The sequence below is a fragment of the Aspergillus sydowii genome, assembly GCF_001890705.1.
Source record: "Aspergillus sydowii CBS 593.65 unplaced genomic scaffold ASPSYscaffold_2, whole genome shotgun sequence".
NCBI lineage: Eukaryota > Fungi > Ascomycota > Eurotiomycetes > Eurotiales > Aspergillaceae > Aspergillus > Aspergillus sydowii.
Window position 1 is genome coordinate 2,847,931 of NW_024467860.1, and position 13,387 is coordinate 2,861,317.

The 13,387-nt window shown below is 48.4% G+C and overlaps 5 protein-coding genes across 5 annotated transcripts; 2 read left to right on the forward strand and 3 right to left on the reverse strand.

Annotated features, from left to right (window-relative positions):
* Nucleotides 1–1,560: 1,560 nt before the first annotated feature.
* facB (C6 transcription factor FacB/Cat8) lies at nt 1,561–5,022 on the reverse strand. The gene is made up of 5 exons (XM_040846290.1): nt 4,269–5,022; nt 3,876–4,189; nt 3,543–3,823; nt 3,132–3,489; nt 1,561–3,073 (listed from the first exon to the last, which is right to left on the reverse strand). The coding sequence occupies exons 1-5, from the start codon at nt 4,750–4,752 to the stop codon at nt 1,922–1,924; spliced, it is 2,589 nt and encodes an 862-aa protein (XP_040706596.1). The 5' UTR covers nt 4,753–5,022; the 3' UTR covers nt 1,561–1,921.
* A 1,448-nt stretch (nt 5,023–6,470) lies between these two features.
* Nucleotides 6,471–8,657, reverse strand: ASPSYDRAFT_41484 (SET domain-containing protein). The gene is made up of 5 exons (XM_040846291.1): nt 8,281–8,657; nt 7,676–8,196; nt 7,025–7,610; nt 6,576–6,967; nt 6,471–6,509 (listed from the first exon to the last, which is right to left on the reverse strand). The coding sequence occupies exons 1-4, from the start codon at nt 8,569–8,571 to the stop codon at nt 6,881–6,883; spliced, it is 1,485 nt and encodes a 494-aa protein (XP_040706597.1). The 5' UTR covers nt 8,572–8,657; the 3' UTR covers nt 6,471–6,509; nt 6,576–6,880.
* Nucleotides 8,658–8,801: 144 nt separating this feature from the next.
* ASPSYDRAFT_41485 (uncharacterized protein) lies at nt 8,802–9,474 on the forward strand. Its single transcript, XM_040846292.1, has 2 exons — nt 8,802–9,331; nt 9,393–9,474. The coding sequence occupies exons 1-2, from the start codon at nt 8,936–8,938 to the stop codon at nt 9,402–9,404; spliced, it is 408 nt and encodes a 135-aa protein (XP_040706598.1). The 5' UTR covers nt 8,802–8,935; the 3' UTR covers nt 9,405–9,474.
* Nucleotides 9,475–9,624: 150 nt separating this feature from the next.
* On the reverse strand, nt 9,625–11,495 carry ASPSYDRAFT_86446 (Ygr210 GTPase family protein; the record flags this gene model as incomplete). Its single annotated transcript, XM_040851661.1, has 11 exons — nt 9,625–9,651; nt 9,712–9,832; nt 9,883–10,062; nt 10,112–10,317; nt 10,378–10,589; nt 10,639–10,670; nt 10,725–10,818; nt 10,898–11,166; nt 11,270–11,279; nt 11,344–11,401; nt 11,460–11,495. The coding sequence occupies 11 exons, from the start codon at nt 11,493–11,495 to the stop codon at nt 9,625–9,627; spliced, it is 1,245 nt and encodes a 414-aa protein (XP_040706599.1).
* A 735-nt stretch (nt 11,496–12,230) lies between these two features.
* Nucleotides 12,231–12,797, forward strand: ASPSYDRAFT_41490 (uncharacterized protein). The gene is made up of 2 exons (XM_040846293.1): nt 12,231–12,393; nt 12,459–12,797. The coding sequence occupies exons 1-2, from the start codon at nt 12,373–12,375 to the stop codon at nt 12,723–12,725; spliced, it is 288 nt and encodes a 95-aa protein (XP_040706600.1). The 5' UTR covers nt 12,231–12,372; the 3' UTR covers nt 12,726–12,797.
* The last annotated feature ends 590 nt before the right edge of the window (nt 12,798–13,387 follow it).

Here is a 13,387-nt window from a genome sequence, read left to right on the forward strand (position 1 = left end):
AGGGTGAGAAAAAGAAGAGAGGAATGGAAAAGAAATAATAGGAAGAGACGAGAGATGGGGGGATTCATACAGGAAAAGGCGGATGGCGATGGAGGGGTTGAACTCGAGAGGATCAAAATGGCAGGTGGGGACAGATGTCGTGGTGGGTCAAGCCTGCAACTGTGGTGTTCACCGGGCACCAACAGAGCAGCAGAGGCGTCACTTACTCAACTAGGAATCCCGATGGATGAATGGGTTCCTGGTCCGGCTGGACTTGGGACTTTGTCAGCCTGAGTAAGGCTGCATCTCTGATTCTGCTCTCAATGACACGGCAGAATGGCGTATGTACGGCCGCTGAAGCTCTTGACCCCTCGCTCTGCCTGAGGCAGAGTTGCCCCGCCGGAAGAAGGCTGATTTACGGAGTAGATGAACGGCAGCTGTGCATGGATGCAAATTACAGACAATAATAGTCAGAACCCGACACTAGGAGTATACTCTACTAAAATGAACGAATCCATATCCCCCCGCGACAGCCCGAGAATACTATCGAGCTGTGCTCCGGCGGACAATGGCCATCCCACCCGGCTTCTACTTCTACTATGGCTGTCCAATGTCAATAGCCGTAGCCAGAGCATGAGCAATATGCGCATTTTTGTTTTGCTCCCCTCCACTCGCCGCAGCATTACTAACAAAGGCAACGAATACACCAAAATCTTCAGCGTCACGAGGGGCCACAATGACCCGTACGGTGTAGAGAGATCCGACTTTGTGGCGGAGCAGCGTCCTCCGGGTTCCCCAATATGACAAACAGCGAACATCCGGGCCCTTCCATCGGACCACGGAGTGCCTGAACTTGGAATTGCTGGTGAATATCATTTGATATCATTTGCCGATTTCCAGTTTAAGCGTGGCTACTGCCGTCCTGTATACCTTATTTCCAGGGCTGAGATACATACAGAAATATACTTCTGTTTTCAGCCTCTGTAGTACACAACGCACAGAGCTCACCGATAATGGAACGGCACCCGCGAATATTGATCTGACATCACTCAGTCACTAGAGTTAGAACTAGATAACTAATCCCTGTCTTTCAGATATAGATCCCTGTTTAATCGATCCCGATAGCCAAAATATATCCTCGGTCTCGAGTTCCTGGCCTGACGATCAAACAGCCACTGACACAACTGCCAATATTCAAGGACACCATATCTCCCACCCTGAGGACGATCCAAAATGATACTCGTCCCAAGGATGGATACAGAATCAGATGTCAACAGCTGTCAACAACGGTAAAACCCCGCACGACACTGGAGATCTCGGATCAACCCGGTACCTTACCCCGTAGTCCACCGTTCTACCCCGTACTCAGGGCGAAGATCTTCTCTGCCTACGGGAATCGCAACTAGAATAGACTTCTCCAGATACGACCTTGACGTGAATCCTAGTCTGGGAAATGACGACATTGTGCAGATGGCGGTTCGGTCCAAGAGAGATATGGTGTCTGTTCTCCCGGATGTACCCGGTGTAGCATCATACTAAGTATGCATCTAGGATGGTTGACAGAAGTGGGTTTGAGGGGTAGTTACGGATTTATGCATAGCACGACGTGGGTGGCTTAGTTTTTGCGGCTATTTATATAGAATGACCGGGATAGGTAAGTATATAAGGTACAGTCGTCAAAAATTATATATATTAACAAATTCACAACACACCAATAAATACAGTATTGAGCTGTGCGTGGAATATTCACGCGTCAAACCTGGAAACGACAGACCGACGACTGATGACTCCTATCACCCAGGTATCATAAGCCAGAACAAAAACAAAAGAGAAAACCGGGAAAACAAGTCATCGCTTGACAAAATAACCGACGCGGGAATGAACTCCATATATATACCAGGAACACAAGACATGAACCAACGCAGAGCAAAACATATAAAGATTAGACGGCCAGCCGTCGATCCCAGCCGTTGACTAGGCCGAACTCATCAATTTCATTATCACCGGTAGGAATAATGACGCCCTGCAACGGATCCAGGATACTACCATTCCGTTCTTCCAGAGCGAACGGCAGGTTCGGAAGCAAAGAATCATCTCTGCTACCTAGGCTTTCATCAGAATATACGCTTTGAGTTGCGAGCTCTTGAGGATGAGGCACGTCGCTACTGCTGGTGGCAGACCATGCTTCGGGTGACAGTCCTTGTAATTCACCGCTGGATGTTGACAAAGGTGGCATGGCCTGGCCCTGCTTGTTCATGTATTCAGCAGTCAGAGACGCGAATGGGCCAGGGTCTTCTCCGCATTCCTTGCCACCATAGATTCCGGTGAATATGTTAGAGAACCCCTGATCCATGTCGCTCACCACAAATTCCCAATCCGACATTGACATATTTCCTGTTGGTGCATCTGTAGGGACGGAGCAGGACATGGGCGGGTTGGTGTCATAACCTAGGGCAGGATTATAGAAGTCTTTGCCCATTGGAGTGTGTTGAACGTTATCGGGTGGGAGACTTGCCCAGCTGGGGGATCGTAATTGACGCTCGACAAAACCAGGACTAGAACCGGAGACAGTGTTTCTGCGTGATACAGACTCTGCCTTCTGCTGCGAGTTGTTGTTCGCGCTCGTGTTCCCCATCAAACGTGCCTTCCATGCCTCAAGCTGCTTCTTCGGGGATTTCAGCGGTTTCTGCATCGGCGGGCTCATCGACTGAGGTTGCGCGGTTGATGAATGTTTGCTGTCCAGTGAAACCAAGACAGTGGCCAAAGCACTAAACTCGGCGGCAGCTACAGAAGACTCGGCCTCAAGTTGATCGATGACCGTGGTGAGCACCTTCTGACTTTCTTTAACAAGCTTGCTGTCTCGCTTCAAGCCAATGTTTTGCCATAAAAGTCCGATCCCTGAAGCGCTGATGAGTTCTCTTCGGTTGATGCTGAAGGAGAGACTGAGTCGCCGCTCATCAAGTAGCTCCACGATCTGAACGATGTGCTTGCCGGAATCCGCAAGCGCAAGGACGGACGGGGAGCGAACATGATCCTCACCGAAACAGACAGCGGGACGGTGAATGAGAGAGCGAATGAAGTAATATAGCAGAGACTTCCAACATGTTAGTAAAGATTTGACATCGCGAGTATTTTTAGAATGATGCACTTACCAACAATGGTGATCGGCTACTAATGACGTTTGTGCTGGGCTTGTCTTGCGAAAACTCCAAACGAAGATGGGCGGGAAGGCCCTTCACCCACTTCTCCAGTTGTTCTGAAGTGGAGCGCATCTTTGACAGCGGAATTTCGTAGCCGCCATCCGACGGGTAAATAGAGTCCAACGTGCTATTTAAGACTCGAGATGCAGAGAACAGGGCGAGGGCACTAGAGATACGAGTCGACTCGCCAGGCAAAGTGGGTAGAAACCCGGATTCCGTCACGTTCTCATCGTCAATATCTTCGGGGTATTCGGTTTGGATGTGTTCCTCGCGAAGGAGGACAGGTAGGCCGGTTAGAGTCGCGCAAAGACTGAAATAAATTAGCGAGATGATCTCGATCAAGTATGGATGGATAATTCGTACCGATCCAAAACATATTGGCACCAAAATACTTTCTTCCTGGTTTCAGCAATAAGAGCGTTGGACGAAAAGCGTCTCTGACTTTTTTGGAGTTTCAACTGGTGGCAAATCCCGACAGCGAGACCCCGATAACGCAAGACACTCGAGTAGTCACCCTTTGTTAAGCAATACATTTGAGCGAGGACGTAACACTGTAATGTCGAAATGGAGATATCGCCAGATAATGACTCAAGGATCGGCGACCAATTCTCCTCAAATAGGGTGGGATCTTGGTTTGTTCTCGACTGTTGCAGAGTTTAGCATTGAGTCTGGTACACCGAAGGATATCAAACCTACAGTAGCGGAAAGCGCGGCGACGGCAAATATCAAATTCAGCTGAGCAACTTCGTGCTTGTTCCCCTGGAAAGTCTCCGAGTTGGAAAGATATTGCTCATACGATTTGAGAATGGTAGGTCGGTGGACAACTGGATAAAGCGGGGCCCATTCTTGGAAGAAGATGTTGATAAGTTGATCTGATACAAGACGAGGGGCTGTTTTCAGAGCCTGGTCGCAACGAGAAGTGGAAATAGGAGCTGGACACGCAGTCAAAGCCTTCGTGGAAGTTTCCGGTGCTAACCGGCCTTGGTCGGCTAGTTTGGAAGTGAAAACATCTGGATACGTTGTTAGTTCTGATATTCAAAGTTGTCGGCGGACTATGGTGCCTGTATATAAGTGGCAAAGGGTAAATACCAGTGAAACCACGAGTGTTCGACACTCCAGAATTCTCAACTTCATTTGGATCGCTGGACGACACTGGCTCTGGAACATGAACAGCGTCATCGTTAGAGGCGGGAACTGTCGATCTAGCCGGCTGAGACGGCGGAGAAGCAGAGGAAGCAGTCTTTTGCTGCGAAGGCGAAGTGAAAGAGTGTATCCGAGAGAGCACATCAATCTTCTCGTCCTTCTCATCCAACAGATTCTTGAGATCCCTAACTTCAGATTCTAAAGCTCGCACCCGCTCTTCCAAAGACTCGGTGTACCCACGGGGAAAAGCTCGCCGGCTGAGTTTATCGCTGGTCTTGCACTCGAAGCCGACATTGGCGCACTGAGTGCAACATGGGCGGACACCGTCGCAACGGATCTTTTTGCTTCGACATCGGTCACAGGCTTGGGCGATACGGCTTTGCGTGTTATTGCCGACTTTGATAACTTTCATAGGAAGGATTCCTGGCATTGTGTCTGCGTTGGGCGCGCCTGGCGCACGACGACCCGGGGTGAATATGACCCTGGTTTGGTGTCTGAACCGACTTTCAAGCTATTGTCGAGAAATTGAGGAACGCGAGAATCGATCAAAGGTGACAAAATAGGGAGACGCGCATACGAATGTCGAGATTGCAAGAGTAGAGGGGTGAAGGGTGTTTGATATTGGCGGGGGAGTGGAGAGTGAGAGAATGATGCAGAGAAGAATGAGACGGAGAACATGGGGAGACGAGAGCCAAGTGAGGGTCGCAGGCTCACAGCATTGAAGAACGGAGGGATCGGCCCCCCGTATCAAGTAATACTGTAATACCACGAATAAGTGCGGGTGACGGCGGGGGGATTGCCATGTGGAGGCAAAATTTGGCTCGCGGAGCCAATGAAAGTACATGTTTTACAGGGCATTCGTGTGCCTAGCCGACTTTCAAACTCTCACTGCATTATTAATTACTAGCGCCTGATTATGTGTGTTCATTGATACGATATCTCGCCATGTCGCGATGCGATCGTCAGTTGATGATTACCCCGTATGAACTCACTGCACGCTCATACCCAGAGGACTGGGACCTGGATAATGGTAAGACTGCCCGTGGAGAAGCTGGAAGTGGCAAGATGCCCCGGAAATGGCAGAACCAAAGAGTGAAAAGTAAGGTTCGCCCACGATTCCAGGTCATGGGTGAGATCGCGGCTGACATCCAACTAATTAAGTGCCGACAGCGGCGCTGGAAGAGTCGAGGACTTGATGGCCACGTATTTCCCCGATCAGCCGTCCCAGACGAGTGGCAGAAATGCAGGCATTGTTCGAGGATCAATCTTCTCCCCATCTTCTAGTCTACTATGCCATGTGCTGGTTAAGTTCGGGCAGCGGGGACCTTCTCTCGACTGGATTCTCTTGATCTCAAGACATTTGACTGCAAGACAAGAGAATGATATGAAGACCGGAATGAAGCGGTACCGGCGTCGGGCTCTCTGCATTCTCCGCCAAAATCAGTAAGATGAACAGGGATATATCGGGCAGGTTGGTTGAAATAGAGTGCCCAAGTTCCCGTTGTAGTTAGTTTCCTTTCCCCCGGAATGAGCATCAATCGAGGTTGAACCATCGTTAGATAAACGGCGTTTGCTGCTCTTCGCGTCTTGTGTCCATAGTGTAGCAGTGAATGCTAATGCTGGGCTTGCCACTGGCCTCCCCGGTCGTTCGCATCTTGGAGGACTCTGGAGTAGAAGCGCGGGCGATCCAATCCCGCTTGCGTGGTCCGATCGAGACCGACTGGAATTCGGCAGTGGGCTGGATCTCAATAGATCAAGGCACAGCGCCACAAAAATCAAGCCATATTCAAGGGATGGAAGAGGGTCTGTCACTGCTGTGTATTGATGTTGGCGGCTATACTGCCCGGTCGGTTCTCGTCATACCCGAATTGGAAACCTCCCTCCATGAAATCCCCGAGTCTTGGCCGAGAAACTGCAGCTGTGGGGTGCTGGGCTCCGGATTGAGCGGCTGGATGGGGTCATGGGTGTCTATTCCACCAACCATGGACAAGTGATCGATCATCTTGCCGATCGACTCAAAATTGCACCTCTTCAACCTTGGGAAGGGCTTGAAATTCGTGGTCCGGATGGTTATCGAATTCCCCACACCATATACTCCCCAAGCTACAGCAGAGGGAAATCCGAGAGTTACCCGTGTCAGCTTTCCGGGCAGGGCTGTAGATTCGAAGATCCAATCCCCTGAATTCCGTCAGTCTGGTTCCCCCGGATTTCTCCGCTGCACGACGTGCTGTGAAGCCGCTGACTCGCCGACAGTTCCAAACCCGTTCCAGCCTTTAGGCGGGCTTAATCAGAATCATGGACCCTTGAGTTATGATCGGAGTTCAGCTTGTAATAATAACGATACACAGTCTAGGGATAACTGGTATGCGAAGATCACAACGTCATCAGTTGATCCGTGGGGACCCCGATGTTCAAGAATATTTACGCCGTTAGGGTCGCGGAAGAAACAAATGCTAACTCTATTGTTATGCGTCCATAAATTCATAATTATGTTTGCATTAACTCAGCGACAATGTATACGGAGTATCAGAAGCCCCATGGCGCAGTGACGCACCAGACTATGAAAAGTCGTCTTCAATTTCTGCAGGTTGCTGTTGAGCAGCAAGATATGTGCTAACCGATTCGCTCGTCATCAAGGCATCTCTCTAGAAAGACAGCAAGGGTTAGCACCCAGAGGGCAAAATGACAGATGCAGTACACACCTTTTTCTCCAAATCATTGATTGCTGACACCAGTAACTTCCCTTCTAATTCACGTAATTTGGTGACAGTATTGAACACATCGGGCCGGAAAATTGATAGCATGTCCTCGCTTTGTCGGATATCTGAAACCATCCGCTCGGTTGTCTGCAGCATGAAGAACTGGGTTTCTAACCGTTCGAGGACGAGTACGACTGCACGAAGTTGGAAGATATCCCATGCCGGATCTGCCGCTAAAAGGTCCTGAAGATGATCGGGAGTTCTCACCTCCTGAGCCTTCCATGTCATCGTCAGTTCTTTCGAACCGTCATTATTCTGCAAGACAGCAAAATCAAGCCCGTCTTCTTCATTGACACAGGCCCACCACACTATTGGACTCTCCCAATCTGTTTCGGCCTCCCCCGAAACCAGGGCATTCGAAATGATGCGCAATCCCGGCAACTCCTTGCAAAATGCCATTTTAGCCATTCTTAACGGATCATCATCGGGAATATCCAAGTCTAAGAATATTTGATTCGCATCATCTCTATCCGAGTCCAGGAAACCGTATGAGAAAACCATCTCCGATGCCGCTTTATCCTGGCCATACCTTCACCCCCGCCATGATTAGCTACCGTTCTTCAGGCGATTCAGATTGATGTAGCGAGAACTTACGAGATAGTGACCTCTTCATCCAGGCGCAAATTCTTCTCCGAGCGTAGCTGGAGTATAGCATTTCCATCATTGTCCTTTTCATAAAGTGCATTTACTGTAGATTCCGCCGCATGGTTGGCCATGTCGATGCACGGAACCATTGCATGTCCATATTCGGGCAGGTCTACCATACGTGACCGAAATGCTGCGTCGAGATATTTCCAATCTTCAGCCGTGACAGTATTGTTGTCCCACCAGAGGTTTCGACACCATTCAATGTTCTCTGTGCTGTCGCGAAGGTGGTCGAATTCTTTCTCCAAGGAGAGGATCTTTGCTTCGTAAGCCATCCTCAGGGACGTCCCGCGTAACAGCTCCAGTTCCTCCATCGTCCAGAATGTTGGCAGCGGTAGGAACGAAGGCAGAAACTTTACGTATTCCGTCCAGGCACTAGACGCACTGATTCTATACTTTTCCCCGGCGAAATCTGGAGATGAATGCGAAATTTGGATCAGTAGAAAGAGCAATATCGCACCTCTAGCTGTCTACACATATCAACCGCAAGTTCTAAGCTTCGACCGTAGGTTCTGGACCAGTAGGTGTAGATATAAAGAAGAAAGTGGACGTACCTTGCCGAAATCCCCAACAGCTTCCAGCACCTCACGAAGATGTTGATCATATTTGGACCGTTCTTGAACCATCCCGAGCGAAAGAATCATGTCAGACGGTACCTTGACAAGGACATCATTATCTGACGATTCGTTGCTCTCACAAAGCTTGTCTTCTGTTGCAACAATCGCACCGCCCTTGTCTGTACCGTCTTCCGCTCTGAGCTTCCGGAAAGTAACCCCGCGGAGAGAGATGTTATAGAGCCGCGCGAAGGGTATTAGAGCTTCTATGGGTAATGTCTCCCGCTTCATAATGTTATATATACCCCACTGAGAATTGATACACCTTGCATCCGCGAAGGCGATAAAAGATTGCTCATTTGAGAACTGAGCTGTGGTGATGCCACCAGCAACCTAGGCCTCGGGATCCAGAGCTCCAGGATTCCTTATCGATAACAAACTCGGCCCTAAGCCCTAACTATACGTCCTTTTCCGTTACAGGACAATGGCGGCAGGCATCATGTTGATGTCACATTAAACTGACCAACTACGTTTCCATTAAAACAGATGTAAAGGAGTTTAAATAAAGCCATGATAGTATTGACATGCTCAAGGAACATTTTATTTGTCTTTCACAGCCATCCCCGAAACAATATTACCTAGTTTATCGACCACTATGTCTTTAGCTCGCAACGCTCGCATCCTTTTTTCAGCGTCAAATACCTATGTTAATGGCTCGCGGCCTCTCTTCTCATCAGTTTGCCCATGGTCTGCCCTCCGTACTGCGGCCATGCAGGCCCGCCGCAACAGCGGTATAATGAAAGACTGGAAAGGTTCTTCAGGAGAAAAACACACAACTCATCGGGTGGAGAAGGAAAACGACAAGACAGACCCGCAAACGATAGGGGCTAGTCGGACAATGAAGGATAGAGAGCAGAATTTTGGCTCAGAGAGCAGCGGTCAGTCCGGTGCGGCAACAGAGACCGGGGGACGGAAGAATGCGGAGGAGGCCAAGAAGGACCATCCCAAGGCGCCCGAGCCTGTTATTGGGATGAATGACGAGAGAGCGGGAGTAAGTTTGTGCTATGTCTTTCAGTTATTGATGTACTGATCCTCTGACTGCGCTGTTACAGAAGGGCGTGTGATCCAACCCCCCGCTCAAACATGAAATGGTTGTAGTCGCGAATCGTTCAATCACGCGTATACTTGTACAGGAGCGAATATATGTGGTGAAAAGTCTATTTGGCACCTGTTCAAATGATAGTATCGAATTGAGGTGTTCGTAAAAAGGGGCCCTTGGTATAATGTTTCTCTAGAATTCTAGTAGGCATCGACGCATCAATCACCATCATATTAGTCGTATATCTACCGTCCAGGCTTAAATGAGAGTACCTATAATGAGGGGAAACGAGGGTTAGTCAGTAGATCAAACCCAGAGGAGTCAAAACTTACATCGTGTTTCCCGACTGCTACGATCTCATCCTCCGATACCCGGACGCCTCCAACGCCTTCTATATAGTTTATAGGTACATCACCCATAACTTTACGCGCAACATCGCCCACTGTACTATTTCTGATCCAGAGGTCAGCGATGAAATAATCTGAAGAATCCGAAATACCCACTTCTTAACCAGGACACAATCCCGGAATGCAGCCGTACCAGCTCCAGATGAGAAAGTGTGCAGATTCCGTACAGGGAAAACCGGTACAAGTCCGAGGATCTCAGCGGCCCGTGAAAGACATTGCACGACACCAGTTGAGCCAAAGCGATAGAGGACCATGTCCTTTAGGTTTTCCACGCGGCTGATTTTACGTCAGTGGAGCCTTCAGTACAGGGAGCAGAGTTCCATACGTTTTCAACTTCTCGTCCATTTCTCTTAGACCTCCTCCGTCTGGATCCCCGTCTGCAATAAGGTCCTCTCTCGTATCCACAAATTCGCTTCCTTCTAGATATTTGATATAGTTTTGTTTGGCAAGTCTTCGAAGGAAAACCTCAGATATGGCAGAGCAGAGGACAATGCTCCGCGGATCTTGCATTTTCGCGATCTTGCTGATATTCTTTTGATTATTTGTTAGAACTGATTCAAAACAAGGAGAATAGGTCAAGAATAAACCTACTTTATCCGCATCAGGGTGATCTATCTTATTGAGAGCAAATACCGTGGGAAACTTCTCATCGATGAAGGTCTGTACGACTTTCTCCACAGTTTCGTCTGACCACTCTTCGAGTGGTTCTTTCAATGCTATGCGGTCCAGGCACCGTGCAACGGTTTGTGGCGTGCTTCCGTACCCTGAGAACTGATTTTGTAACGTCTCAACAGCAGTTGCCTCTGCTCTGAAGTCAGCCAGCTGGATATAACCAGAACATTGGAAACCCACTTATCGATGCGTGTCTTCGTTTAATAGAGCCCCTAAGCACATTAGTACTAAGTTCTGCACGCAAGTAATGCTAAGACGACACATACCATTTTTGCATCAAATTCCCCAACACCCACCGTACGATTTCTGACCTCAGCCATTCGATATCTTGTGACGGATCATAACCACGTGTACCCTTCCCTAAATAGTACAACTTGTCAGCAAAGCCGAGTCGACGGATACAGATCTCGCGCAGCCATTTGAATTCGTGGAGCCGAACCTTCTGCATCCGTCGTTCCACTAACATCCACAACGTGGATCAAGGCGTCTGCTTGACGCAGATCATCCAAGAATTTATTTCCCAAACCACGGCCTTGATGTGCCCCGGGGACTAGACCAGCAACATCTAGAAGCTCAATCGGAACGGAGCGTTTCCCTTCCAAACAGCCACCATAGTTGGGTTTGCATTTATCTGAGACGCCGAATCGCTGACAGGCGCAGTCTATTTGAAGATAGCCAATTGCGCGCTGCGGATCGATGGTAGTGAATCTTATCATTTGAGAATTAGAACTGCATGATGCAAAGGCCTGAATGTCTGCTGTCGCAAATGCGCCGCACAGGGAAGAGGAATCGATCGCCAAGTAATACTCACGGGAAGTTTCCTATTGAACGGGAATCCAATTAATATAAGGACGTAACGAAATCCAAAGCACAATAGAAACATACCGACTTTCGAGGAAGCATCCGTCAAGCTATTCAATGTTGTCGACTTTCCACTGGATGGCTATAGCCCTCAGCTCGATTAGCGGGGGTGGCTTCTGGAAGATAGGGAACAAACAGACCTTCCCAACCAGACCAACCAGTGGATCTCTAGGCATGATGGCAAATTATAGGACGGTTTAAAGCGTCGCAGAAAGTAAAATGTCAAAGTAACAGTAGAAAATCGCCTAAGTCAGGTACAAACAAGAAATTGTGCAGCGGGGAATAGTCAAATTCTGCCGCTTCAGATTTGAAGGCGGTGTGGAATTATATCTTCATGCGATGCGGAAGCTTAACCGTCTACACTTGAGTAGCTGTTTCGAGGTCTGAAAGCTTCATCGGAACGAAGAAGACATACCGCTTCCATATTATTGCGTGGCATAATCTCTATCCAGGTACAATGATTTGTTAGCAACGATGTACATTTACACCACATATACAAAACCCAATTCGCGCGATATACTTCACTTGTGCTACAATGAGTTTGAGAAACAAACCATGCTAGAGACTGTCGATCTAGACAACTATTCTAGGGCCAGAGCGCCGATTTGGTAATTTCACACGAGATCTAACCCTCCGCTGTCAAAAATGGTGATACTCCGTAAATCATAAAATCCCGAAGCTACCAGCGCAGTTACGCTGCATGACGTATTCCAACAAGCTTCTGGAATATCGCCCTGGAGTGCGCCAGGTTGCAGCCATTGAATCCTAGTGATTTACGGTGGAATATTCCTCTCCCTTCGAAATATTTACGTACATTGGATGTTGGGTTCCACCACTGCCTTGACCGCGACATGGTTCCCTAGACCATATAACGTCATCGTGATTCACTCCATGGAGTGCCAGACCTATTCTCACCATATAAGACTGAGTCGACGACTTCACATTCGATCCTTGTCTTCAACACAATAACAGCTTCCACTTAAACGAACTCAAATTACTTATCCTTCTTGCATACCGCATCATATTCAAGCGGAACGTCTCATTATCGCCAATATGTCCGAGAGCAACGTGAAGGTATGACTTTGACTGTATCACTAAGTGCAGGTCATCTTAAAAAATTTATGCTAATAGTGATACAGTCAAAGGTTGAGAACACTAAGGCCAACCTGCCTCTGCCAGAACAGCCACCAACTGCTAGTGATTGGAACTCTGCCGATCAGCGCGCTGTCAACGTCGGCTCCGGAGGCGTTGAGGGCCCAACATCTGGCGACCAGGACACTGCCCTGAGAGGCCCTGCCACAGCATCAAGCAGCGCCCGCGAAGTTGGATCAGAGACGCACCGAACAACAGAGCCAACAGACCATGTTGGGCGAGGGGACTTTCCCAAGGATGCTCGTGCCCGGTAATTCATATACATGGTGCATGTAACATAGCAATGTGAAACGATTTAATTTGAAGCTCTATTTGCATTACGCTTTCTTCGTAAACTATCTCTTTATTTGTCGGTGATATGTACTTTCGTTGCTTAGTCTAAACCTAACCAACCACGCAGTGTTTCTCATACTTCCCTCTTAAGAGTCTAGGCGATTCAAGTAGCTGACCGATGGTTCTTTGTAATAGACATGATCAGTTCCGTTTAAAGTTATTGCCAAGGACTTGTAATGATATTCCAGTGAGACTAGTGATTTCTCTCCTGGTTACATTCAAACGCCAAGTAAGTATGCTTTGATGTGTGCGCTGCGTCCGCTGCGGTTATCCAAAAACGGCAGATTTGAAATATATACAGCCACAGTGACAAATGACACGATGTATATTATTTTGAATATATAATTCATACCCATTCCCCTGTCCAACAAGCCTTTCAGCAGCGCGGGGCTTGGTTTGTTGTGTATCGCAATGTGACGTCAAATATGTTCATATCGCCCCGGCATTGCATCAAAAGCCTGCCATTCAGCGTGAAGCAATACCCACAGGACTTGGGCGATTTTCTGGCCAGAATGCGTCACTAACTGCACTTGGAGCGGTCTCGAAGACTCTACCAGGGTCGTTCACCATTGACGTACCTGTG